This window comes from Oncorhynchus mykiss, chromosome 23 (assembly GCF_013265735.2).
Source record: "Oncorhynchus mykiss isolate Arlee chromosome 23, USDA_OmykA_1.1, whole genome shotgun sequence".
In the NCBI taxonomy this organism is placed as follows: domain Eukaryota; kingdom Metazoa; phylum Chordata; class Actinopteri; order Salmoniformes; family Salmonidae; genus Oncorhynchus; species Oncorhynchus mykiss.
The window spans coordinates 2553368-2581106 of record NC_048587.1 but is presented as its reverse complement, the minus strand read 5'-3'; the positions used below and the strand labels follow the sequence as shown (position 1 = coordinate 2581106).

The 27739-nt window shown below is 43.9% G+C and overlaps 1 protein-coding gene and 2 long non-coding RNA genes across 26 annotated transcripts in view; all 3 read right to left on the bottom strand.

Annotated features, from left to right (window-relative positions):
• The window catches only part of LOC110514481 (rho-related BTB domain-containing protein 1), a 70398-nt gene extending 66239 nt beyond the window's left edge, over positions 1-4159 (bottom strand). For 20 of the 24 annotated variants that reach the window (XR_005039117.1, XR_005039118.1, XR_005039119.1 and 17 more), the window contains exons 1-2: positions 1485-1664; positions 244-347 (exon numbers count right to left, since the gene is read on the bottom strand). Coding sequence is in view for 2 of the 24 variants with exons in the window: in XM_036959899.1 (XP_036815794.1) it covers positions 244-347; positions 1485-1664 (284 nt within the window). In the remaining 22 variants the exon portion in view is untranslated. Of the gene's footprint in view, positions 1-243; positions 348-962; positions 1142-1484; positions 1681-3723 lie in introns of those variants that run through there. The other 4 variants (XR_005039134.1, XM_036959899.1, XM_036959896.1 and 1 more) reach the window with 3 other exon arrangements.
• A 9635-nt stretch (positions 4160-13794) lies between these two features.
• LOC118943820 lies at positions 13795-14053 on the bottom strand. The gene is made up of 2 exons (XR_005039099.1): positions 14006-14053; positions 13795-13951 (listed from the first exon to the last, which is right to left on the bottom strand). It is a non-coding gene; the product is annotated as an uncharacterized LOC118943820 (long non-coding RNA).
• Positions 14054-19362: 5309 nt separating this feature from the next.
• Positions 19363-20060, bottom strand: LOC118943864. The gene is made up of 2 exons (XR_005039171.1): positions 19574-20060; positions 19363-19519 (listed from the first exon to the last, which is right to left on the bottom strand). It is a non-coding gene; the product is annotated as an uncharacterized LOC118943864 (long non-coding RNA).
• Between the last annotated feature and the right edge of the window lie 7679 nt (positions 20061-27739).

Here is a 27739-nt window from a genome sequence, read left to right as displayed (position 1 = left end):
CCCAGCCTCAGCCTTAGCCTCAGCCTTAGCCTCAGCCTTAGCCTCAGCCTTAGCCTCAGCCTCAGCCCCAACCTCAGCCCCAGCCCCAACCTCAGCCCCAGCCCCAACCTCAGCCCCAGCCCCAACCTCAGCCCCAACCTCAGCCCCAGCCCCAACCTCAGCCCCAGCGCCCCAGCATCTCAGCCCCAGCATCTCAGCCCCAGCATCTCATCCCCAGCATCTCATCCCCAGGTTTCAGCTTACCTTCCGTATGCGAAGCGTCTGTCTTTATGATGATCGCCAAAAGTGTCCCACAGCCTGAGAGACACACTGACCTCATCCACCACATCCCTGGAGCGCTCCAACACCTACAGCGGGTCACACAGAGACACATATTAGAAAACATACAGATTTTTAAACAAGATTAATTTAAAATACTGTACATAGAATGCAGGTGGGGGTGAGTGATGACAAGTGGGAGGTGAGTGATGACAGGTGAGTGATCAAGTAAGTCTTGAATTAGAGGGTGATGCCTTTAAATTTATACACTGATTGAGTCGGTGAAGTAATGGAGATTGTACTCCTGTTAGAGAGGCAGTTCCTCAGTTTAGGGTTCTATAATGTTGATTGGAGATTAACAATGTTTGCAGATCTGTGCCATGTCACTCAGCTGTGATTATCCAATTAACTGTCCATTTATCCATGTGGTCTGGAAATAATAAACATGAATACAATGGCATCAATACTAAGATAAGGCACATTCATTTAGCAATAACAAGATACAGTCTCCATCTGTTAAAATAATCCAATGAGTGAAACAAAAATACAAGTAGCTAGCAACATCAGACTAACCAGCTAACAATTATAGGCAAAAATGTAGCTAATAATGTTAGATAGCTAGCATAAAAACAATATATATAATGCTGTAATAATGACAGAAATATTCTTAAACTATTGACATCTTTCATCAGTAAAACATATACCTTAGCTGTGACATCATCGCTGAGTTCTTAAAGGGACAGGCTTTCTTAGGTAGGGCTGTTTGTTGACAGTAGGGCTGTTTGGTGACAGGTAGGGCTGTTTGGTGACAGGTAGGGCGACAGGTAGGGTGACAGGTAGGGCTGTTTGTTGACAGGTAGGGCTGTTTGATGACAGGTAGGGCTGTTTCAGCTGCAGTGTAGAGAGACAGGTAGTGACAGACTGTATTGGTCTATAGCCCAGACCGTAGGGATGTGTGTTGGGGTTAGGTGTCAGGGTTAGGTTTATACCTCTTGACAGACTCTGTACTGGTCTATAGCCCAGACTGTAGGGATGTGTGTTGGGGTTAGGGGTCAGGGTTAGGGTTGTACCTCTTGACAGACTCTGTACTGGTCTATAGCCCAGACCGTAGGGATGTGTGTTGGGGTTAGGGGTTAGGGTTGTACCTCTTGACAGACTCTATACTGGTCTATAGCCCAGACCGTAGGGATGTGTGTTGGGGTCAGGGGTCAGGGTTAGGTTTGTACCTCTTGACACACTCTGTACTGGTCTATAGCCCAGACCGTAGGGACGTGTGTGGCCAGTAGTTGGTACTGGTTCAGAGTGGTGTTGCAGGCCCGAGCACAGATCAGCCGTGTCTTCCCTACGGCGTTGTCTCCCACCACAACACACTTAATGGTCTCAACATTGGGTCTCTCGTAGTCCATACTAGTGTTCAGGGCCCTGTGTGACAGGAGAGAAAACAGGCTCAATCACGTTGGATGATGATGATGCAACGTCCGGTAGTAGATCGCCTAAACAACGCAGATGAACAACATAATGTAGGTACACGTTTAAATTAAGACTTCATTTTCACTCAGTTCATTCAAAACAACCGTGAAACAGCAGCTATTCACATTCTTATGATTATACTGATGACATGGCGACAGGATAGTATTAACACTGAGGTCCACTAATCTGTCACTCTGCTGCTCTAGAACCACACTACTGCAGAACACATCCAGAGGTCAGGGAATAGAGGGAGGAGTAGGAAACTGGCTCTAATCCGCAGCCCTGCATCCAAAACAAATCAGTTTAGCTCTTCAACAGAGAAGGGACTATGGACCAACCAAGCTTTGTGTTTGCTTCAGCCGTTACACTACTGTTGAATTTACACTTGTTGTTTAGTATTATCTGAGGTCAGAAGAGGGGCCAGCCGAAAGGTCTCGGGTAAAGAGGGGCCAGCCGAAAGGTCTCGGGTAAAGAGGGGCCAGCCGACAGGTCTCGGGTAAAGAGGGGCCAGCCGACAGGTCTCGGGTAAAGAGGGGCCAGCCGACAGGTCTCGGGTAAAGAGGGGCCAGCCGACAGGTCTCGGGTAAAGAGGGGCCAGCCGACAGGTCTCGGGTAAAGAGGGGCCAGCCGACAGGTCTCGGGTAAAGAGGGGCCAGCCGACAGGTCTCGGGTAAAGAGGGGCCAGCCGACAGGTCTCGGGTAAAGAGGGGCCAGCCGACAGGTCTCGGGTAAAGAGGGGCCAGCCGACAGGTCTCGGGTAAAGAGGGGCCAGCCGACAGGTCTCGGGTAAAGAGGGGCCAGCCGACAGGTCTCGGGGTAAAGAGGGGCCAGCCGAAAGGTCTCGGGTAAAGAGGGGCCAGCCGAAAGGTCTCGGGTAAGAGGGGCCAGCCGAAAGGTCTCGGGTAAAGAGGGGCCAGCCGAAAGGTCTCGGGTAAAGAGGGGCCAGCTGAAAGGTCTCGGGTAAAGAGGGGCCAGCTGAAAGGTAGAATTTAGTCCTACTGCATGGCATTCAGAACAGTTGACCTCAGTAGCTAAGAGGAGGAAACGGGCCTAGTCAACACCAGTGATGCTACTCTGAAAGAGGAGGAAACGAGCCTAGTCAGCACCAGTGATGCTACTCTGAAAGAGGAGTTAACGGGCCTAGTCAGCACCAGTGATGCTACTCTGAAAGAGGAGTTAACGGGCCTAGTCAGCACCAGTGATGCTACTCTGAAAGAGGAGTTAACGGGCCTAGTCAGCACCAGTGATGCTACTCTGAAAGAGGAGTTAACGGGCCTAGTCAGCACCAGTGATGCTACTCTGAAAGAGGAGTTAACGGGCCTAGTCAGCACCAGTGATGCTACTCTGAAAGAGGAGTTAACGGGCCTAGTCAGCACCAGTGATGCTACTCTGAAAGAGGAGTTAACGGGCCTAGTCAGCACCAGTGATGCTACTCTGAAAGAGGAGGGCACGGAGTGTAACAACATGTCAGAGGTTTGATGACACGAGATATTCCCCAAAATGGGCCTGAGTGTAACATCATGTCAGAACTTAAGAATTTCACTGTACCCTGCAATTGCATTTGTGACCCTGTGCATGTGACTAATAAACTAATCTAATTAGCTACATAATTTTTTTTATAATTAAACATGACTTGTTTATAATTTCTGAAGATAGTTGATGGGAGTCTGCTGCTTGGCATAATCACTGTGATGTCATTTAGGTGCAAAGTCTTTAAACGTTTCCAAACCTCCACAATGTGTTTCACAACCAGACTGCTGTAGTTTACTCGAAATTGACACTAACCTGGGACTCAAATAATGAAATCAATCAAATAATGTAACAAGAACGATGTCCTTGCATGATATAATTTGTATCCACATTAAAATGAGTTAAAGTGCCTCTCGACTCAACTACCGTGTAAGTGCCAGGCACAGCTCTGTAGTGAAGTACCAGAGAGGACGACACCCTAGTCTTCGTTCCAGTTGGCCAAGATGTCATAACAGAAGCACCTACCGTTCTCTAGGGCTGAGTGAGTGTGATCTGGTCAACCAAAACTACAGGCAGGAGTTCAGAGTGCGATTCAATAATTGCAGGTAGCTCGATGGCTCCTGTACAAATAAGAATCGCTCGCCGCTAGCTAGGCAAATACTGCAAGATCATTTCGTAACTGGTATCGCGCCCCAGCTTGTTGAACGTTAATCCTTTTCTCCCAATGTAACAATAACCACTACTATGTATCTAGCTTGATTGTTCGGGCTGCCTTCAGAAGTACTCCGTCCGTCCCCATCCGAAAGCGCTTCGGGAAAAAAATAATCTGCAGACACAACAGCACGGAACAAAACGACGTGATGCGGCTTCCATGGTGACGTCAAGCCCCGTCCGTTCTATTTATAGCGCGAGGCGAGCTACGGTTTCATTCAGAAAACCAGGTGGTTCAGCCCGCGACCGGAGAGGTTATACGCGTACGCCGGGTGCCTAAATTGATGACGTTTGGAGCGCAGTTGAGAGTCGAGTGGAGACAAACGGATTCGGTTCAGTCAGTCATCCTGATTCTCAGTTAGCGGATTTATGTTTTTGTCTAGAAATGTCAGTGATCATTTGAAACGTGTCTGTCGAAGTTGGGACGTGGGAGTGTTCAGAATCATTCCGTTCTACCGGACTAATAGTGTTATTTATTTATTTAGACATAAATGTCTCTTTAGACCGATATTAATGCCATAGTTGTACATTTTCGGCGAAAACCTCTACAATGAATGTGCTTTAGCTTTCACCCTGGCCTGATATTGGCTACACTATATCTATCTACTTCCACCTCCAGCAGGAGCGATGACACTGATATGGCCCATGTTGTATCACATCCGGCCGTGATTAGGAGTCCCATAGAGCGGCACACAATTGGCCCAGCGTCGTCCAGGTTTGGCCGGGGTAGGCCGTCATTGTAAATAATAATTTGTTCTTAACAGACTTTCCTTGTTAAATAAAATAAAAATGTTGTGATGTAGGCTTGCAGCGCAAACTCTCCCCATTGAGCAGTGTAGACTGTATCACGGTGACATCCCGACAGTTACTACCACTATTACAAGTTATTTATCGTGTAGGCTGCTATCCTACTCGTAATAAAATCAAGTGGGATGGAACAAATTGAAGATGGTGACCAATACTACAAGTAATTTCTCCCTCGGCCATCGAAATAAACATCACTTTCTTTTACAATGTTGAACTAGTGCCATGCTGCGTCTGTTGCTAAACTTTATCGGAAGGGCTTATCAGGACGACTGACTGAACCGAATTCATTTGTCTCCATACACCCTTCACTTTTAAACTGCGCAACATACATCATCCATGTGGACACCAGGCTTGTCTGTATAGCCTGTCCCGCTGGAGACAGAGAGAGACCGGGCAGGGAGGGACGCTGCTGAGCTGAGCGTTTCGACCGACGCCATATGTGAATATAGGAGACATGTTTATCATTTTAGAGAAATATGTTATACAGAATGTAAACATTTGATAAAGTTATAACCGAAGTGGTATTGACAACAAGGTAAATATCTTGTGCACTAATGATATACTGTACCGGGCAAGCAGTAGTATCTGGACCACTATGTTTCAACTGACACTGCCATTGAAGTCCAGGCACTAAAAAGGACAGCAGCAAAAAGCATCATTAATATTAAAATGAGTTATGTAAGCCTTCCATTGTAATAATGCAGAGATTGGAAACGGAACATAATCATGTGATAGACTAGACAGAGCGGTTGGAAGGGCTGAAGTAGAGACAAGGACCAATCAGAATCATTCAAGCTTTCCGCATCCTGTTGTTTGCATCCATTCAAATTCTGTCAAGTAAAACTGTCTTAACTAAACTAACAGGTTAAAGCAGTGATCCGTTAGATATGAGCCGCAGCAATTTAAATGATTGGGACGCAATTAGCTTTTTCCCTGTATATAAGATGACAACACATCAAAACAACACAGCATTCTGTAGATATGTCAGACACATCAGAACAACACAGCATTCTGTAGATATGTCAGACACATCAGAACAACACAGCATTCTGTAGATATGTCAGACACATCAGAACAACACAGCATTCTGTAGATATGTCAGACACATCAGAACAACACAGCATTCTGTAGATATGTCAGACACATCAGAACAACACAGCATTCTGTAGATATGTCAGACACATCAGAACAACACAGCATTCTGTAGATATGTCAGACACATCAGAACAACACAGCATTCTGTAGATATGTCAGACACATCAGAACAACACAGCATTCTGTAGATATGTCAGACACATCAGAACAACACAGCATTCTGTAGATATGTCAGACACATCAGAACAACACAGCATTCTGTAGATATGTCAGACACATCAGAACAACACAGCATTCTGTAGATATGTCAGACACATCAGAACAACACAGCATTCTGTAGATATGTCAGACACATCAGAACAACACAGCATTTTATAGATATGTCAGACACATCAGAACAACACAGCATTTTATAGATATGTCAGACACATCAGAACAACACAGCATTCTGTAGATATGTCAGACACATCAGAACAACACAGCATTTTATAGATATGTCAGACACATCAAAACCAAACAGTATTCTTCAGATAGCTGGGACTGGGAGCACTGAACAGCCTCTCTACTATAGCTGGGACTGGGAGCACTGAACAGCCTCACTGCTATAGCTGGGACTGGGAGCACTGAACAGCCTCTCTGCTATAGCTGGAACTGGGAGCACTGAACAGCCTCTCTGCTATAGCTGGGACTGGGAGCACTGAACAGCCTCTCTACTATAGCTGGGACTGGGAGCACAGAACAGCCTCTCTACTATAGATGGGACTGGGAGCACTGAACAGCCTCTCTACTATAGATGGGACTGGGAGCACTGAACAGCCTCTCTACTATAGCTGGGACTGGGAGCACTGAACAGCCTCGCTACTATAGCTGGTACTGGGAGGACTGAACAGCCTCTCTACTATAGCTGGGACTGGGAGCACTGAACAGCCTCTCTGCTATAGCTGGGACTGGGAGCACTGAACAGCCTCTCTGCTATAACTGGGACTGGGAGCACAGAACAGCCTCTCTGCTATAGCTGGGACTGGGAGCACTGAACAGCCTCTCTACTATAGCTGGGACTGGGAGCATTGAACAGCCTCTCTGCTATAGCTGGGACTGGGACTGGGAGCACTGAACAGCCTCTCTGCTATAGCTGGGACTGGGAGCACAGAACAGCCTCTCTGCTATAGCTGGGACTGGGAGCACTGAACAGCCTCTCTGCTATAGCTGGGACTGGGAGCACTGAACAACCTCTCTACTATAGCTGGGACTGGGACTGGGAGCACTGAACAGCCTCTCTGCTATAGCTGGGACTGGGAGCACAAAACAGCCTCTCTACTATAGCTGGGACTGGGAGCACTGAACAGCCTCTCTACTATAGATGGGACTGGGAGCACTGAACAGCCTCTCTGCTATAGCTGGGACTGGGAGCACTGAACAGCCTCTCTACTATAGCTGGGACTGGGAGCACTGAACAGCCTCTCTACTATAGCTGGGACTGGGAGCACTGAACAGCCTCTCTGCTATAGCTGGGACTGGGAGCACTGAACAGCCTCTCTACTATTGCTGGGACTGGGAGCACTGAACAGCCTCTCTACTATAGATGGGACTGGGAGCACTGAACAGCCTCTCTGCTATAGATGGGACTGCGATCACTGAACAGCCTCTCTACTATAGATGGGACTGGGAGCACTGAACAGCCTCTCTACTATAGATGGGACTGGGAGCACAGAACAGCATCTCTACTATAGCTGGGACTGGGAGCACAGAACAGCCTCTCTACTATAGATGGGACTGGGAGCACTGAACAGCCTCTCTACTATAGATGGGACTGGGAGCACAGAACAGCCTCTCTACTATAGCTGGGACTAGGAGCACTGAACAGCCTCTCTACTAAAACTGGGACTGGGTGCACTGAACAGCCTCTCTGCTATAGCTGGGACTGGGACTGGGAGCACTGAACAGCCTCTCTACTATAGATGGGACTGGGAGCACTGAACAGCCTCTCTACTATAGCTGGGACTGGGAGCACTGAACAGCCTCTCTGCTATAGCTGGGACTGGGAGCACTGAACAGCCTCTCTGATATAGCTGGGACTGGGAGCACTGAATAGCCTCTCTACTATAGCTGGGACTGGGAGCACTGAACAGCCTCTCTACTATAGCTGGGACTGGGAGCACTGAACAGCCTCTACTATAGCTGGGACTGGGAGCACTGAACAGCCTCTCTACTATAGATGGGACTGGGAGAACTGAACAGCCTCTCTGCTATAGCTGGGACTGGGAGCACTGAACAGCCTCTCTGCTATAGCTGGGACTGGGAGCACAGAACAGCCTCTCTGCTATAGCTGGGACTGGGAGCACTGAACAGCCTCTCTGCTATAGCTGGGACTGGGAGCACAGAACAGCCTCTCTGCTATAGCTGGGACTGGGAGCACTGAACAGCCTCTCTGCTATAGCTGGGACTGGGAGCACTGAACAACCTCTCTACTATAGCTGGGACTGGGACTGGGAGCACTGAACAGCCTCTCTGCTATAGCTGGGACTGGGAGCACAAAACAGCCTCTCTACTATAGCTGGGACTGGGAGCACTGAACAGCCTCTCTACTATTGCTGGGACTGGGAGCACTGAACAGCCTCTCTACTATAGATGGGACTGGGAGCACTGAACAGCCTCTCTGCTATAGATGGGACTGCGATCACTGAACAGCCTCTCTACTATAGATGGGACTGGGAGCACTGAACAGCCTCTCTACTATAGATGGGACTGGGAGCACAGAACAGCATCTCTACTATAGCTGGGACTGGGAGCACAGAACAGCCTCTCTACTATAGATGGGACTGGGAGCACTGAACAGCCTCTCTACTATAGATGGGACTGGGAGCACAGAACAGCCTCTCTACTATAGCTGGGACTAGGAGCACTGAACAGCCTCTCTACTAAAACTGGGACTGGGTGCACTGAACAGCCTCTCTGCTATAGCTGGGACTGGGACTGGGAGCACTGAACAGCCTCTCTACTATAGATGGGACTGGGAGCACTGAACAGCCTCTCTACTATAGCTGGGACTGGGAGCACTGAACAGCCTCTCTGCTATAGCTGGGACTGGGAGCACTGAACAGCCTCTCTGATATAGCTGGGACTGGGAGCACTGAATAGCCTCTCTACTATAGCTGGGACTGGGAGCACTGAACAGCCTCTCTACTATAGCTGGGACTGGGAGCACTGAACAGCCTCTACTATAGCTGGGACTGGGAGCACTGAACAGCCTCTCTACTATAGATGGGACTGGGAGAACTGAACAGCCTCTCTGCTATAGCTGGGACTGGGAGCACTGAACAGCCTCTCTGCTATAGCTGGGACTGGGAGCACAGAACAGCCTCTCTGCTATAGCTGGGACTGGGAGCACTGAACAGCCTCTCTGCTATAGCTGGGACTGGGAGCACAGAACAGCCTCTCTACTATAGATGGGACTGGGAGCACTGAACAGCCTCACTACTATAGATGGGACTGGGAGCACTGAACAGCCTCTCTACTATAGATGGGACTGGGAGCACTGAACAGCCTCTCTGCTATAGCTGGGACTGGGAGCACTGAACAGCCTCTCTGCTATAGCTGGGACTGGGAGCACTGAACAGCCTCTCTGCTATAGCTGGGACTGGGAGCACAGAACAGCCACTCTGCTATAGCTGGGACTGGGAGCACTGAACAGCCTCTCTACTATAGCTGGGACTGGGAGCACTGAACAGCCTCTCTACTATAGCTGGGACTGGGAGCACTGAACAGCCTCTACTATAGCTGGGACTGGGAGCACTGAACAGCCTCTCTACTATAGCTGGGACTGGGAGCACTGAACAGCCTCTTTGCTATAGCTGGGACTGGGAGCACTGAACAGCCTCTCTACTATAGATGGGACTGGGAGCACTGAACAGCCTCTCTACTATAGCTGGGACTGGGACTGGGAGCACTGAACAGCCTCTCTACTATAGCTGGGACTGGGAGCACTGAACAGCCTCTCTACTATAGCTGGGACTGGGAGCACTGAACAGCCTCTCTGCTATAGCTGGGTCTGGGAGCACTGAACAGCCTCTCTACTATAGATGGGACTGGGACTGGGAGCACAGAACAGCCTCTCTGCTATAGCTGGGACTGGGACTGGGACTGGGAGCACTGAACAGCCTCTCTACTATAGCTGGTACTGGGAGCACTGAACAGCCTCTCTACTATAGCTGGGACTGGGAGCACTGAACAGCCTCTCTGCTATAGCTGGGACTGGGACTGGGAGCACTGAACAGCCTCTCTACTATAGCTGGGACTGGGAGCACTGAACAGCCTCTCTACTATAGCTGGGACTGGGAGCACTGAACAGCCTCTCTGCTATAGCTGGGACTGGGACTGGGACTAGGACTGGGAGCACTGAACAGCCTCTCTACTATAGCTGGGACTGGGAGCACTGAACAGCCTCTCTACTATAGCTGGGACTGGGAGCACTGAACAGCCTCTCTGCTATAGCTGGGACTGGGACTGGGACTGGGAGCACTGAACAGCCTCTCTGCTATAGCTCGTACTGGGAGCACTGAAAAGCCTCTCTACTATAGCTGGGACTGGGAGCACTGAACAGCCTCTCTGCTATAGCTGGGACTGGGACTGGGAGCACTGAACAGCCTCGCTACTATAGCTGGGACTGGGAGCACTGAACAGCCTCTCTACTATAGCTGGGACTGGGAGCACTGAACAGCCTCTCTGCTATAGCTGGGACTGGGACTGGGACTAGGATTGGGAGCACTGAACAGCCTCTCTACTATAGCTGGGACTGGGACTGGGACTGGGAGCACTGAACAGCCTCTCTGCTATAGCTGGGACTGGGAGCACTGAACAGCCTCTCTGCTATAGCTGGGACTGGGACTAGGACTGGGAGCACTGAACAGCCTCTCTGCTATAGCTGGGACTGGGACTGGGACTGGGACTGGGACTGGGAGTGGGAGCACTGAACAGCCTCTCTGCTTTCCCGGGCTGTATCATAACCGTCCGTGATCGGGAGTCCCATAGGGCAGCTCACAATTGGCCCAGCATTTTCCAAGTTATGGGAAGGTTTGACCGGGGTAGGCGGTCATTGTAAATAAGAATTTGTTCCTAACTGACTTGCCTTGTTAAATAAAATCTACACACAGTACCCCATAATGACATCAGAGTACCCTAAAATGACATCACAGCACCCCATAAGGACATCACAGTACCCCATAATGACATCACATTACCCCATAATTACATCACAGTACCCCATAATGACATCACATTACCCCATAATGACATCACAGTACCCCATAATGACATCACAGTACCCCATAATGACATCACAGTACCCCATAATGACATCACAGTACCCCATAATTACATCACAGTACCCGATAATGACATCACAGTACCCCATAATGACATCACATTACCCCATAATGACATCACAGTACCCCATAATGACATCACATTACCCCATAATGACATCACAGTACCCCATAATGACATCACAGTACCCCATAATGACATCACAGTACCCCATAATGACACAGCAAAAACAGTTTTTTTGACATTTTAGCACATTTATGAAAAATATTACATTTACTTATGTAATATTTCAGTTTTCTGTCTTTATGAGGTACTGTGTGTAGATTGATGATGGGTAAAATTCTATTACCTGCTGTTTGTTCACCCGCACCGCAATTGCTGAAAACTCATCCACAACAGCCCAAATATATTTGATGAAGTTTAAACCTGAAGCCCCATCTGACCCTAACCCACTAATATAGAACATGAGCTGTAGACTACAGTCAGAGACCCTAACCCACTAATATAGAACATGAGCTGTAGACTACAGCCAGAGACCCTAACCCACTAATATGAGCTGTAGACTACAGTCAGAGACCCTAACCCACTAATATGAGCTGTAGACTACAGTCAGAGACCCTAACCCACTAATATAGAACATGAGCTGTAGACTACAGTCAGAGACCCTAACCCACTAATATTAGCTGTAGACTACAGTCAGAGACCCTAACCCACTAATATGAGCTGTAGACTACAGTCAGAGACCCTAACCCACTAATATAGAACATGAGCTGTAGGCTACAGTCAGAGACCCTAACCCACTAATATGAGCTGTAGACTACAGTCAGAGACCCTAACCCACTAATATGATCTGTAGACTACAGTCAGAGACCCTAACCCACTAATATAGGATATGAGCTGTAGACTACAGTCAGAGACCCTAACCCACTAATATAGAACATGAGCTGTAGACTACAGTCAGAGACCCTAACCCACTAATATAGGATATGAGCTGTAGACTATATCTGTGTCAGTCTACTGTATGATGTATCAGTCTGCTGCATGATGTATCAGTCTACTGTATAATGTAGCAGTCTACTGTACTGTATGATGTAAAAGTCTACTGTACTGTATGAATTGGCAGTCTACTGTACTGTATGATGTAACAGTCTACTGTACTGTATGATGTAGCAGTCTACTGTACTGTATGATGTAACAGTCTACTGTACTGTGGGATGTAGCAGTCTACTGTACTGTGTGATGTAGCAGTCTACTGTACTGTATGATGTAGCAGTCTACTGTACTGTATGATGTATCAGTATACTGTATGATGTATCAGTCTACTCTATGATGTAGCAGTCTACTGTACTGTATGATGTAGCAGTCTACTGTATGATGTATCAGTCTACTGTACTGTATGATGTAGCAGTCTACTGTACTGTATGATGTAGCAGTCTACTGTACTGTATGATGTAGCAGTCTACTGTACTGTATGATGTAACAGTCTACTCTATGATGTAGCAGTCTACTGTACTGTATGATGTAGCAGTCTGCTGTATGATGTATCAGTCTACTGTATGATGTAACAGTCTACTGTACTGTATGATGTATCAGTCTACTCTATGATGTAGCAGTCTACTGTACTGTATGATGTAGCAGTCTACTGTATGATGTATCAGTCTACTGTACTGTATGATGTATCAGTCTACTGTACTGTATGATGTATCAGTCTACTGTACTGTATGATGTAGCAGTCTGCTGTATGATGTAACAGTCTACTGTACTGTATGATGTAACAGTCTACTGTACTGTATGATGTAACAGTCTACTGTACTGTATGATGTAACAGTCTACTGTACTGTATGATGTAACAGTCTACTGTACTGTATGATGTAGCAGTCTACTGTACTGTATGATGTAGCAGTCTACTGTACTGTATGATGTAGCACTCTACTGTATGATGTAACAGTCTACTGTACTGTATGATGTAACAGTCTACTGTACTGTATGATGTAACAGTCTACTGTACTGTATGATGTAGCAGTCTGCTGTATGATGTATCAGTCTACTGTATGATGTAACAGTCTACTGTACTGTATGATGTAGCAGTCTACTGTATGATGTAGCACTCTACTGTATGATGTAGCAGTCTACTGTACTGTATGATGTAACAGTCTACTGTACTGTATGATGTAACAGTCTACTGTACTGTATGATGTAGCAGTCTGCTGTATGATGTAACAGTCTACTGTACTGTATGATGTAACAGTCTACTGTACTGTATGATGTAACAGTCTACTGTACTGTATGATGTAACAGTCTACTGTACTGTATGATGTAACAGTCTACTGTACTGTATGATGTAGCAGTCTGCTGTATGATGTATCAGTCTACTGTATGATGTATCAGTCTACTGTACTGTATGATGTAACAGTCTACTGTACTGTATGATGTAGCAGTCTACTTTACTGTATGATGTAGCAGTCTGCTGTATGATGTAGCAGTCTACTGTACTGTATGATGTAGCAGTCTTTTGTATGATGTAACAGTCTACTGTACTGTATGATGTAGCAGTCTACTGTACTGTATGATGTAACAGTCTACTGTACTGTATGATGTAGCAGTCTACTGTACTGTATGATGTATCAGTCTACTGTACTGTATGATGTAACAGTCTACTGTACTGTTTGATTCTGTATTCAGACACAAAATATTTATGTACTCTGTAGAATGACTATTATGACTGTAACTTAACTCATGTGGCCTTGTTGTTTAGTGACCCATACCTCCTCCTGGAGGACAGATTATGTCATTACTATTGTTGTTTAGTGACCCATACCTCCTCCTGGAGGACAGATGATGTCATTACTATTGTTGTTTAGTGACCCAATACCTCCTCCTGGAGGACAGATGATGTCATTACTATTGTTGTTTAGTGACCATACCTCCTCCTGGAGGACAGATGATGTCATTACTATTGTTGTTTAGTGACCCAATACCTCCTCCTGGAGGACAGATGATGTCATTACTATTGTTGTTTAGTGACCCAATACCTCCTCCTGGAGGACAGATGATGTCATTACTATTGTTGTTTAGTGACCATACCTCCTCCTGGAGGATAGATGATGTCATTACTATTGTTGTTTAGTGACCATACCTCCTCCTGGAGGACAGATGATGTCATTACTATTGTTGTTTAGTGACCCAATACCTCCTCCTGGAGGACAGATGATGTCATTACTATTGTTGTTTAGTGACCCATTACCTCCTCCTGAAGGACAAATGATATCATTACTTTTCCTTGAACAGTATAATGATTCTGTCCTACATCTACACTGAGTGGACAAAACATTAGGAACCTAAGATTCCCAATATGGAATTGCACCCCGTTTTGCCCTCAGAACAGCCTCAAGTCATCATCGGGGCATGGACTCTAGAAGTTGATGAAAGCGTTCCACAGGGATGCTGGCCCATGTTGACTCCAATGCTTCCCACTTGTATCAAGTTGGCTGGATATCTTTTGGGTGGTTGACCATTCTTGATCCACACAGGAAAGTGTTGAGTGTGAAAAAAGTCTACTGTACTGTATGATGTAACAGTCTACTGTACTGTATGATGTAGCAGTCTACTGTACTTTATGATGTAACAGTCTACTGTACTGTATGATGTAACAGTCTACTGTACTGTGTGATGTAGCAGTCTACTGTACTGTATGATGTAACAGTCTACTGTACTGTATGATGTAACAGTCTACTGTACTGTATGATGTAACAGTCTACTGTACTGTATGATGTAGCAGTCTACTGTACTGTATGATGTAACAGTCTACTGTACTGTATGATGTAACAGTCTACTGTACTGTATGATGTAGCAGTCTACTGTATGATGTAACAGTCTACTGTACTGTACAATGTAGCAGTCTACTGTACTGTATGATGTAACAGTCTACTGTACTGTATGATGTAGCCGTCTACTGTACTGTATGATGTAACAGTCTACTGTACTGTATGATGTTGCAGTCTACTGTACTGTATGATGTAAAAGTCTACTGTACTGTATGAATTGGCAGTCTACTGTACTCTATGATGTAACAGTCTACTGTACTGTATGATGTATCAGTCTACTGTACTGTATGATGTAGCAGTCTACTGTACTGTATGATGTAACAGTCTACTGTACTGTATGATGTAACAGTCTACTGTACTGTATGATGTAGCAGTCTACTGTATGATGTAGCACTCTACTGTATGATGTAGCAGTCTACTGTACTGTATGATGTAACAGTCTACTGTACTGTATGATGTAGCAGTCTGCTGTATGATGTAACAGTCTACTGTACTGTATGATGTAACAGTCTACTGTACTGTATGATGTAACAGTCTAATGTACTGTATGATGTAACAGTCTACTGTACTGTATGATGTAGCAGTCTGCTGTATGATGTATCAGTCTACTGTATGATGTATCAGTCTACTGTACTGTATGATGTAGCAGTCTACTTTACTGTATGATGCAACAGTCTACTGTACTGTATGATGTAGCAGTCTACTTTACTGTATGATGTAGCAGTCTGCTGTATGATGTAGCAGTCTACTGTACTGTATGATGTAACAGTCTACTGTACTGTATGATGTATCAGTCTACTGTACTGTATGATGTAGCAGTGTACTGTATGATGTAACAGTCTACTGTACTGTATGATGTAGCAGTCTACTGTACTGTATGATGTATCAGTCTACTGTACTGTATGATGTAACAGTCTACTGTACTGTTTGATTCTGTATTCAGACACAAAATATTTATGTACTCTGTAGAATGACTATTATGACTGTAACTTAACTCATGTGGCCTTGTTGTTTAGTGACCCATACCTCCTCCTGGAGGACAGATTATGTCATTACTATTGTTGTTTAGTGACCCATACCTCCTCCTGGAGGACAGATGATGTCATTACTATTGTTGTTTAGTGACCCAATACCTCCTCCTGGAGGACAGATGACGTCATTACTATTGTTGTTTAGTGACCCAATACCTCCTCCTGAAGGACAGATGATGTTATTACTATTGTTGTTTAGTGACCCAATACCTCCTCCTGGAGGACAGATGATGTCATTGCTATTGTTTTTTAGTGACCCAATACCTCCTCCTGGAGGACAGATGATGTCATTACTATTGTTGTTTAGTGACCCAATACCTCCTCCTGGAGGACAGATGATATCATTACTATTGTTGTTTAGTGACCCAATACCTCCTCCTGGAGGACAGATGATGTCATTACTATTGTTGTTTAGTGACCATACCTCCTCCTGGAGGACAGATGATGTCATTACTATTGTTGTTTAGTGACCCAATACCTCCTCCTGGAGGACAGATGATGTCATTACTATTGTTGTTTAGTGACCCATTACCTCCTCCTGAAGGACAAATGATATCATTACTTTTCCTTGAACAGTATAATGATTCTGTCCTACATCTACACTGAGTGGACAAAACATTAGGAACCTAAGATTCCCAATATGGAATTGCACCCCGTTTTGCCCTCAGAACAGCCTCAAGTCATCATCGGGGCATGGACTCTAGAAGTTGATGAAAGCGTTCCACAGGGATGCTGGCCCATGTTGACTCCAATGCTTCCCACTTGTATCAAGTTGGCTGGATATCTTTTGGGTGGTTGACCATTCTTGATCCACACAGGAAAGTGTTGAGTGTGAAAAAAGTCTACTGTACTGTATGATGTAACAGTCTACTGTACTGTATGATGTAGCAGTCTACTGTACTGTATGATGTAACAGTCTACTGTACTGTATGATGTAACAGTCTACTGTACTGTGTGATGTAGCAGTCTACTGTACTGTATGATGTAACAGTCTACTGTACTGTATGATGTAACAGTCTACTGTACTGTATGATGTAACAGTCTACTGTACTGTATGATGTAGCAGTCTACTGTATGATGTAACAGTCTACTGTACTGTATGATGTATCAGTCTACTGTACTGTATGATGTAACAGTCTACTGTACTGTATGATGTAGCCGTCTACTGTACTGTATGATGTGACAGTCTACTGTACTGTATGATGTAACAGTCTACTGTACTGTATGATGTTGCAGTCTACTGTACTGTATGATGTATCAGTCTACTGTACTGTATGATGTATCAGTCTACTGTATGATGTAAAAGTCTACTGTACTGTATGAATTGGCAGTCTACTGTACTGTATGATGTAACAGTCTACTCTACTGTATGATGTAACAGTCTACTGTACTGTATGATGTAACAGTCTACTGTACTGTATGATGTAACAGTCTATTGTACTGTATGATGTAACAGTCTACTGTACTGTATGATGTAGCAGTCTGCTGTATGATGTATCAGTCTACTGTATGATGTATCAGTCTACTGTACTGTATGATGTAACAGTCTACTGTACTGTATGATGTAACAGTCTACTGTACTGTATGATGTAGCAGTCTACTTTACTGTATGATGTAGCAGTCTGGTGTATGATGTAGCAGTCTACTGTACTGTATGATGTAGCAGTCTACTGTATGATGTAACAGTCTACTGTACTGTATGATGTATCAGTCTACTGTATGATGTAACAGTCTACTGTACTGTATGATGTAACAGTCTACTGTACTGTATGATGTAACAGTCTACTGTACTGTATGATGTAGCAGTCTACTGTACTGTATGATGTATCAGTCTACTGTACTGTATGATGTATCAGTCTACTGTATGATGTAAAAGTCTACTGTACTGTATGAATTGGCAGTCTACTGTACTGTATGATGTAACAGTCTACTGTACTGTATGATGTAGCAGTCTACTGTACTGTATGATGTAACAGTCTACTGTACTGTGGGATGTAGCAGTCTACTGTACTGTGTGATGTAGCAGTCTACTGTACTGTATGATGTAGCAGTCTACTGTACTGTATGATGTAGCAGTCTACTGTACTGTATGATGTAACAGTCTACTGTATGATGTAGCAGTCTACTGTATGATGTAGCACTCTACTGTATGATGTAGCAGTCTACTGTACTGTATGATGTATCAGTCTACTGTACTGTATGATGTATCAGTCTACTGTACTGTATGATGTAGCAGTCTACTGTACTGTATGATGTAGCGGTCTACTGTATGATGTATCAGTCTACTGTACTGTATGATGTATCAGTCTACTGTACTGTATGATGTAGCAGTCTACTGTACTGTATGATGTAGCAGTCTACTGTACTGTATGATGTAGCAGTCTACTGTACTGTATGATGTAACAGTCTACTGTACTGTATGATGTAACAGTCTACTGTATGATGTAGCAGTCTACTGTATGATGTAGCACTCTACTGTATGATGTAGCAGTCTACTGTACTGTATGATGTAGCAGTCTACTGTACTGTATGATGTAGCACTCTACTGTATGATGTAGCACTCTACTGTATGATGTAACAGTCTACTGTACTGTATGATGTAACAGTCTACTGTACTGTATGATGTAGCAGTCTACTGTACTGTATGATGTAGCAGTCTACTGTATGATGTATCAGTCTACTGTACTGTATGATGTATCAGTCTACTGTACTGTATGATGTATCAGTCTACTGTACTGTATGATGTAGCAGTCTACTGTACTGTATGATGTAGCAGTCTACTGTACTGTATGATGTAACAGTCTACTGTACTGTATGATGTAACAGTCTACTGTACTGTATGATGTAGCAGTCTACTGTATGATGTAGCACTCTACTGTATGATGTAGCAGTCTACTGTACTGTATGATGTAACAGTCTACTGTACTGTATGATGTAACAGTCTACTGTACTGTATGATGTAGCAGTCTGCTGTATGATGTAACAGTCTACTGTACTGTATGATGTAACAGTCTACTGTACTGTATGATGTAACAGTCTACTGTACTGTATGATGTAACAGTCTACTGTACTGTATGATGTAGCAGTCTGCTGTATGATGTATCAGTCTACTGTATGATGTATCAGTCTACTGTACTGTATGATGTAACAGTCTACTGTACTGTATGATGTAACAGTCTACTGTACTGTATGATGTAGCAGTCTACTTTACTGTATGATGTAGCAGTCTGCTGTATGATGTAGCAGTCTACTGTACTGTATGATGTAGCAGTCTACTGTATGATGTAACAGTCTACTGTACTGTATGATGTAGCAGTCTACTGTACTGTATGATGTATCAGTCTACTGTACTGTATGATGTAACAGTCTACTGTACTGTTTGATTCTGTATTCAGACACAAAATATTTATGTACTCTGTAGAATGACTATTATGACTGTAACTTAACTCATGTGGCCTTGTTGTTTAGTGACCCATACCTCCTCCTGGAGGACAGATTATGTCATTACTATTGTTGTTTAGTGACCCATACCTCCTCCTGGAGGACAGATGATGTCATTACTATTGTTGTTTAGTGACCCAATACCTCCTCCTGGAGGACAGATGATGTCATTACTATTGTTGTTTAGTGACCCAATACCTCCTCCTGAAGGACAGATGATGTTATTACTATTGTTGTTTAGTGACCCAATACCTCCTCCTGGAGGACAGATGATGTCATTGCTATTGTTTTTTAGTGACCCAATACCTCCTCCTGGAGGACAGATGATGTCATTACTATTGTTGTTTAGTGACCCAATACCTCCTCCTGGAGGACAGATGATGTCATTACTAATGTTGTTTAGTGACCCAATACCTCCTCCTGAAGGACAGATGATGTTATTACTATTGTTGTTTAGTGACCCAATACCTCCTCCTGGAGGACAGATGATGTCATTGCTATTGTTTTTTAGTGACCCAATACCTCCTCCTGGAGGACAGATGATGTTATTACTATTGTTGTTTAGTGACCCAATACCTCCTCCTGGAGGACAGATGATGTCATTACTATTGTTGTTTAGTGACCCAATACCTCCTCCAGGAGGACAGATAATGTCATTACTATTGTTATTTAGTGACCCATACCTCCTCCTGGAGGACAGATGATGCCATTACTATTGTTGTTTAGTGACCCATACCTCCTCCTGGAGGACAGATGATGTCATTACTATTGTTGTTTAATGACCCATACCTCCTGGAGGACAGATGTCATTACTATTGTTGTTTAGTGACCATACCTCCTGGAGGACAGATGTCATTACTATTGTTGTTTAGTGACCCATACCTCCTCCTGGAGGACAGATGATGTCATTACTATTGTTGTTTAGTGACCCATACCTCCTCCTGGAGGACAGATGATGTCATTACTATTGTTGTTTAGTGACCCAATACCTCCTCCTGGAGGACAGATGATGTCATTACTATTGTTGTTTAGTGACCCAATACCTCCTCCTGAAGGACAGATGATGTTATTACTATTGTTGTTTAGTGACCCAATACCTCCTCCTGGAGGACAGATGATGTCATTGCTATTGTTTTTTAGTGACCCAATACCTCCTCCTGGAGGACAGATGATGTCATTACTATTGTTGTTTAGTGACCCAATACCTCCTCCTGGAGGACAGATGATGTCATTACTATTGTTGTTTAGTGACCCAATACCTCCTCCTGAAGGACAGATGATGTTATTACTATTGTTGTTTAGTGACCCAATACCTCCTCCTGGAGGACAGATGATGTCATTGCTATTGTTTTTTAGTGACCCAATACCTCCTCCTGGAGGACAGATGATGTTATTACTATTGTTGTTTAGTGACCCAATACCTCCTCCTGGAGGACAGATGATGTCATTACTATTGTTGTTTAGTGACCCAATACCTCCTCCAGGAGGACAGATAATGTCATTACTATTGTTATTTAGTGACCCATACCTCCTCCTGGAGGACAGATGATGCCATTACTATTGTTGTTTAGTGACCCATACCTCCTCCTGGAGGACAGATGATGTCATTACTATTGTTGTTTAATGACCCATACCTCCTGGAGGACAGATGTCATTACTATTGTTGTTTAGTGACCATACCTCCTGGAGGACAGATGTCATTACTATTGTTGTTTAGTGACCCATACCTCCTCCTGGAGGACAGATGATGTCATTACTATTGTTGTTTAGTGACCCATACCTCCTCCTGGAGGACAGATGATGTCATTACTATTGTTGTTTAGTGACCATACCTCCTCCTGGAGGACAGATGATGTCATTACTATTGTTGTTTAGTGACCCATTACCTCCTCCTGAAGGACAAATGATATCATTACTTTTCCTTGAACAGTATAATGATTCTGTCCTACATCTACACTGAGTGGACAAAACATTAGGAACCTAAGATTCCCAATATGGAATTGCACCCCGTTTTGCCCTCAGAACAGCCTCAAGTCATCATCGGGGCATGGACTCTAGAAGTTGATGAAAGCGTTCCACAGGGATGCTGGCCCATGTTGACTCCAATGCTTCCCACTTGTATCAAGTTGGCTGGATATCTTTTGGGTGGTTGACCATTCTTGATCCACACAGGAAAGTGTTGAGTGTGAAAAAAGTCTACTGTACTGTATGATGTAACAGTCTACTGTACTGTATGATGTAGCAGTCTACTGTATGATGTAACAGTCTACTGTACTGTATGATGTAGCAGTCTACTGTACTGTATGATGTAACAGTCTACTGTACTGTATGATGTAACAGTCTACTGTACTGTATGATGTAGCAGTCTACTGTACTGTATGATGTAGCCGTCTACTGTACTGTATGATGTAACAGTCTACTGTACTGTATGATGTAACAGTCTACTGTACGATGTAAAAGTATACTGTATGATGTAACAGTCTACTGTACAGTATGATGTAACAGTCTACTGTACTGTATGATGTAGCAGTCTACTGTACTGTATGATGTAGCAGTCTACTGTATGATGTAGCAGTCTACTGTACTGTATGATGTATCAGTCTACTGTACTGTATGATGTAGCAGTCTACTGTACTGTATGATGTAGCAGTCTACTGTACTGTATGATGTATCAGTCTACTGTACTGTATGATGTAACAGTCTACTGTACTGTTTGATTCTGTATTCAGACAGAACATATTTATGTACTCTGTAGAATGACTATTATAACTGTAACTTAACTCATGTGGCCTTGTTGTTTAGTGACCCATACCTCCTCCTCAAATCAAATCAAATCAAATCAAATTTTATTTGTCACATACACATGGTTAGCAGATGTTAATGCGAGTGTAGCGAAATGCTTGTGCTTCTAGTTCCGACAATGCAGTAATAACAAGTAATCTAACTAACAATTCCAAAACTACTGTCTTGTAAGGGGATAAAGAATATGTACATAAGGATATATGAATGAGTGATGGTACAGAGCAGCATAGGCAAGATACAGTAGATGGTATCGAGTACAGTATATACATATGAGATGAGTATGTAAACAAAGTGGCATAGTTAAAGTGGCTAGTGATACATGTATTACATAAGGATACAGTCGATGATATAGAGTACAGTATATACGTATGCATAGGAGATGAATAATGTAAGGTAAGTAACATTATATAAGGTAGCATTGTTTAAAGTGGCTAGTGATATATTTACATCATTTCCCATCAATTCCCATTATTAAAGTGGCTGGAGTTGAGTCAGTGTCAGTGTGTTGGCAGCAGCCACTCAATGTTAGTGGTGGCTGTTTAACAGTCTGATGGCCTTGAGATAGAAGCTGTTTTTCAGTCTCTCGGTCCCAGCTTTGATGCACCTGTACTGACCTCGCCTTCTGGATGATAGCGGGGTGAACAGGCAGTGGCTCGGGTGGTTGATGTCCTTGATGATCTTTATGGCCTTCCTGTGACATCGGGTGGTGTAGGTGTCCTGGAGGGAAGGTAGTTTGCCCCCTCCTGGAGGACAGATGATGTCATTACTATTGTTGTTTAGTGACCCACACCTCCTCCTGGAGGACAGATGATGTCATTACTATTGTTGTTTAGTGACCCATACCTCCTCCTGGAGGACAGATGATGTCATTACTATTGTTGTTTAGTGACCCACACCTCCTCCTGGAGGATAGATGATGTCATTACTATTGTTGTTTAGTGACCCATACCTCCTCCTGGAGGACAGATGATGCCATTACTATTGTTGTTTAGTGACCCATACCTCCTCCTGGAGGACAGATGATGTCATTACTATTGTTGTTTAGTGACCCATACCTCCTCCTGGAGGACAGATGATGTCATTACTATTGTTGTTTAGTGACCATACCTCCCATAGCTCCCATAACAGACCAGAGTTAGAGACATTATAGCTCCCATAACAGACCAGAGTTACAGAGACATTATAGCTCCCATAACAGACCAGAGTTACAGAGACATTATAGCTCCCATAATAGACCACAGAGTTACAGAGACATTATAGCTCCCATAACAGACCACAGAGTTACAGAGACATTATAGCTCCCATAACAGACCACAGAGTTACAGAGACATTATAGCTCCCATAACAGACCACAGAGTTAGAGACATTATAGCTCCCATAACAGACCACAGAGTTACAGAGACATTATAGCTCCCATAACAGACCACAGAGTTAGAGACATTATAGCTCCCATAACAGACCACAGAGTTACAGAGACATTATAGCTCCCATAACAGACCACAGAGTTACAGAGACATTATAGCTCCCATAACAGACCACAGAGTTACAGAGACATTATAGCTCCCATAACAGACCACAGAGTTAGAGACATTATAGCTCCCATAACAGACCACAGAGTTACAGAGACATTATAGCTCCCATAACAGACCACAGAGTTACAGAGACATTATAGCTCCCATAACAGACCACAGAGTTAGAGACATTATAGCTCCCATAACAGACCACAGAGTTACAGAGACATTATAGCTCCCATAACAGACCACAGAGTTAGAGAGACATTATAGCTCCCATAACAGACCACAGAGTTACAGAGACATTATAGCTCCCATAACAGACCACAGAGTTAGAGAGACATTATAGCTCCCATAACAGACCACAGAGTTACAGAGACATTATAGCTCCCATAACAGACCACAGAGTTAGAGACATTATAGCTCCCATAACAGACCACAGAGTTACAGAGACATTATAGCTCCCATAACAGACCACAGAGTTACAGAGACATTATAGCTCCCATAACAGACCACAGAGTTACAGAGACATTATAGCTCCCATAACAGACCACAGAGTTAGAGACATTATAGCTCCCATAACAGACCACAGAGTTACAGAGACATTATAGCTCCCATAACAGACCACAGAGTTACAGAGACATTATAGCTCCCATAACAGACCACAGAGTTACAGAGACATTATAGCTCCCATAACAGACCACAGAGTTACAGAGACATTATAGCTCCCATAATAGACCACAGAGTTACAGAGACATTATAGCTCCCATAACAGACCACAGAGTTACAGAGACATTATAGCTCCCATAACAGACCACAGAGTTACAGAGACATTATAGCTCCCATAACAGACCAGAGTTACAGAGACATTATAGCTCCCATAACAGACCAGAGTTAGAGACATTATAGCTCCCATAACAGACCAGAGTTACAGAGACATTATAGCTCCCATAACAGACCAGAGTTACAGAGACATTATAGCTCCCATAATAGACCACAGAGTTACAGAGACATTATAGCTCCCATAACAGACCACAGAGTTACAGAGACATTATAGCTCCCATAACAGACCACAGAGTTACAGAGACATTATAGCTCCCATAACAGACCACAGAGTTAGAGACATTATAGCTCCCATAACAGACCACAGAGTTACAGAGACATTATAGCTCCCATAACAGACCACAGAGTTAGAGACATTATAGCTCCCATAACAGACCACAGAGTTACAGAGACATTATAGCTCCCATAACAGACCACAGAGTTACAGAGACATTATAGCTCCCATAACAGACCACAGAGTTACAGAGACATTATAGCTCCCATAACAGACCACAGAGTTAGAGACATTATAGCTCCCATAACAGACCACAGAGTTACAGAGACATTATAGCTCCCATAACAGACCACAGAGTTACAGAGACATTATAGCTCCCATAACAGACCACAGAGTTAGAGACATTATAGCTCCCATAACAGACCACAGAGTTACAGAGACATTATAGCTCCCATAACAGACCACAGAGTTAGAGAGACATTATAGCTCCCATAACAGACCACAGAGTTACAGAGACATTATAGCTCCCATAACAGACCACAGAGTTAGAGAGACATTATAGCTCCCATAACAGACCACAGAGTTACAGAGACATTATAGCTCCCATAACAGACCACAGAGTTAGAGACATTATAGCTCCCATAACAGACCACAGAGTTACAGAGACATTATAGCTCCCATAACAGACCACAGAGTTACAGAGACATTATAGCTCCCATAACAGACCACAGAGTTACAGAGACATTATAGCTCCCATAACAGACCACAGAGTTAGAGACATTATAGCTCCCATAACAGACCACAGAGTTACAGAGACATTATAGCTCCCATAACAGACCACAGAGTTACAGAGACATTATAGCTCCCATAACAGACCACAGAGTTACAGAGACATTATAGCTCCCATAACAGACCACAGAGTTACAGAGACATTATAGCTCCCATAATAGACCACAGAGTTACAGAGACATTATAGCTCCCATAACAGACCACAGAGTTACAGAGACATTATAGCTCCCATAACAGACCACAGAGTTACAGAGACATTATAGCTCCCATAACAGACCAGAGTTACAGAGACATTATAGCTCCCATAACAGACCAGAGTTAGAGACATTATAGCTCCCATAACAGACCAGAGTTACAGAGACATTATAGCTCCCATAACAGACCAGAGTTACAGAGACATTATAGCTCCCATAATAGACCACAGAGTTACAGAGACATTATAGCTCCCATAACAGACCACAGAGTTACAGAGACATTATAGCTCCCATAACAGACCACAGAGTTACAGAGACATTATAGCTCCCATAACAGACCACAGAGTTAGAGACATTATAGCTCCCATAACAGACCACAGAGTTACAGAGACATTATAGCTCCCATAACAGACCACAGAGTTAGAGACATTATAGCTCCCATAACAGACCACAGAGTTACAGAGACATTATAGCTCCCATAACAGACCACAGAGTTACAGAGACATTATAGCTCCCATAACAGACCACAGAGTTACAGAGACATTATAGCTCCCATAACAGACCACAGAGTTAGAGACATTATAGCTCCCATAACAGACCACAGAGTTACAGAGACATTATAGCTCCCATAACAGACCACAGAGTTACAGAGACATTATAGCTCCCATAACAGACCACAGAGTTAGAGACATTATAGCTCCCATAACAGACCACAGAGTTACAGAGACATTATAGCTCCCATAACAGACCACAGAGTTAGAGAGACATTATAGCTCCCATGACAGACCACAGAGTTACAGAGACATTATAGCTCCCATAACAGACCACAGAGTTACAGAGACATTATAGCTCCCATAACAGACCACAGAGTTACAGAGACATTATAGCTCCCATAACAGACCACAGAGTTAGAGACATTATAGCTCCCATAACAGACCACAGAGTTACAGAGACATTATAGCTCCCATAACAGACCACATAGTTACAGAGACATTATAGCTCCCATAACAGACCACAGAGTTACAGAGACATTATAGCTCCCATAACAGACCACAGAGTTAGAGACATTATAGCTCCCATAACAGACCACAGAGTTACAGAGACATTATAGCTCCCATAACAGACCACAGAGTTACAGAGACATTATAGCTCCCATAACAGACCACAGAGTTACAGAGACATTATAGCTCCCATAACAGACCACAGAGTTACAGAGACATTATAGCTCCCATAATAGACCACAGAGTTACAGAGACATTATAGCTCCCATAACAGACCACAGAGTTACAGAGACATTATAGCTCCCATAACAGACCACAGAGTTACAGAGACATTATAGCTCCCATAACAGACCAGAGTTACAGAGACATTATAGCTCCCATAACAGACCAGAGTTAGAGACATTATAGCTCCCATAACAGACCAGAGTTACAGAGACATTATAGCTCCCATAACAGACCAGAGTTACAGAGACATTATAGCTCCCATAATAGACCACAGAGTTACAGAGACATTATAGCTCCCATAACAGACCACAGAGTTACAGAGACATCATAGCTCCCATAACAGACCACAGAGTTACAGAGACATTATAGCTCCCATAACAGACCACAGAGTTAGAGACATTATAGCTCCCCTAACAGACCACAGAGTTACAGAGACATTATAGCTCCCATAACAGACCACAGAGTTAGAGACATTATAGCTCCCATAACAGACCACAGAGTTACAGAGACATTATAGCTCCCATAACAGACCACAGAGTTACAGAGACATTATAGCTCCCATAACAGACCACAGAGTTACAGAGACATTATAGCTCCCATAACAGACCACAGAGTTACAGAGACATTATAGCTCCCATAACAGACCACAGAGTTACAGAGACATTATAGCTCCCATAACAGACCACAGAGTTAGAGACATTATAGCTCCCATAACAGACCACAGAGTTACA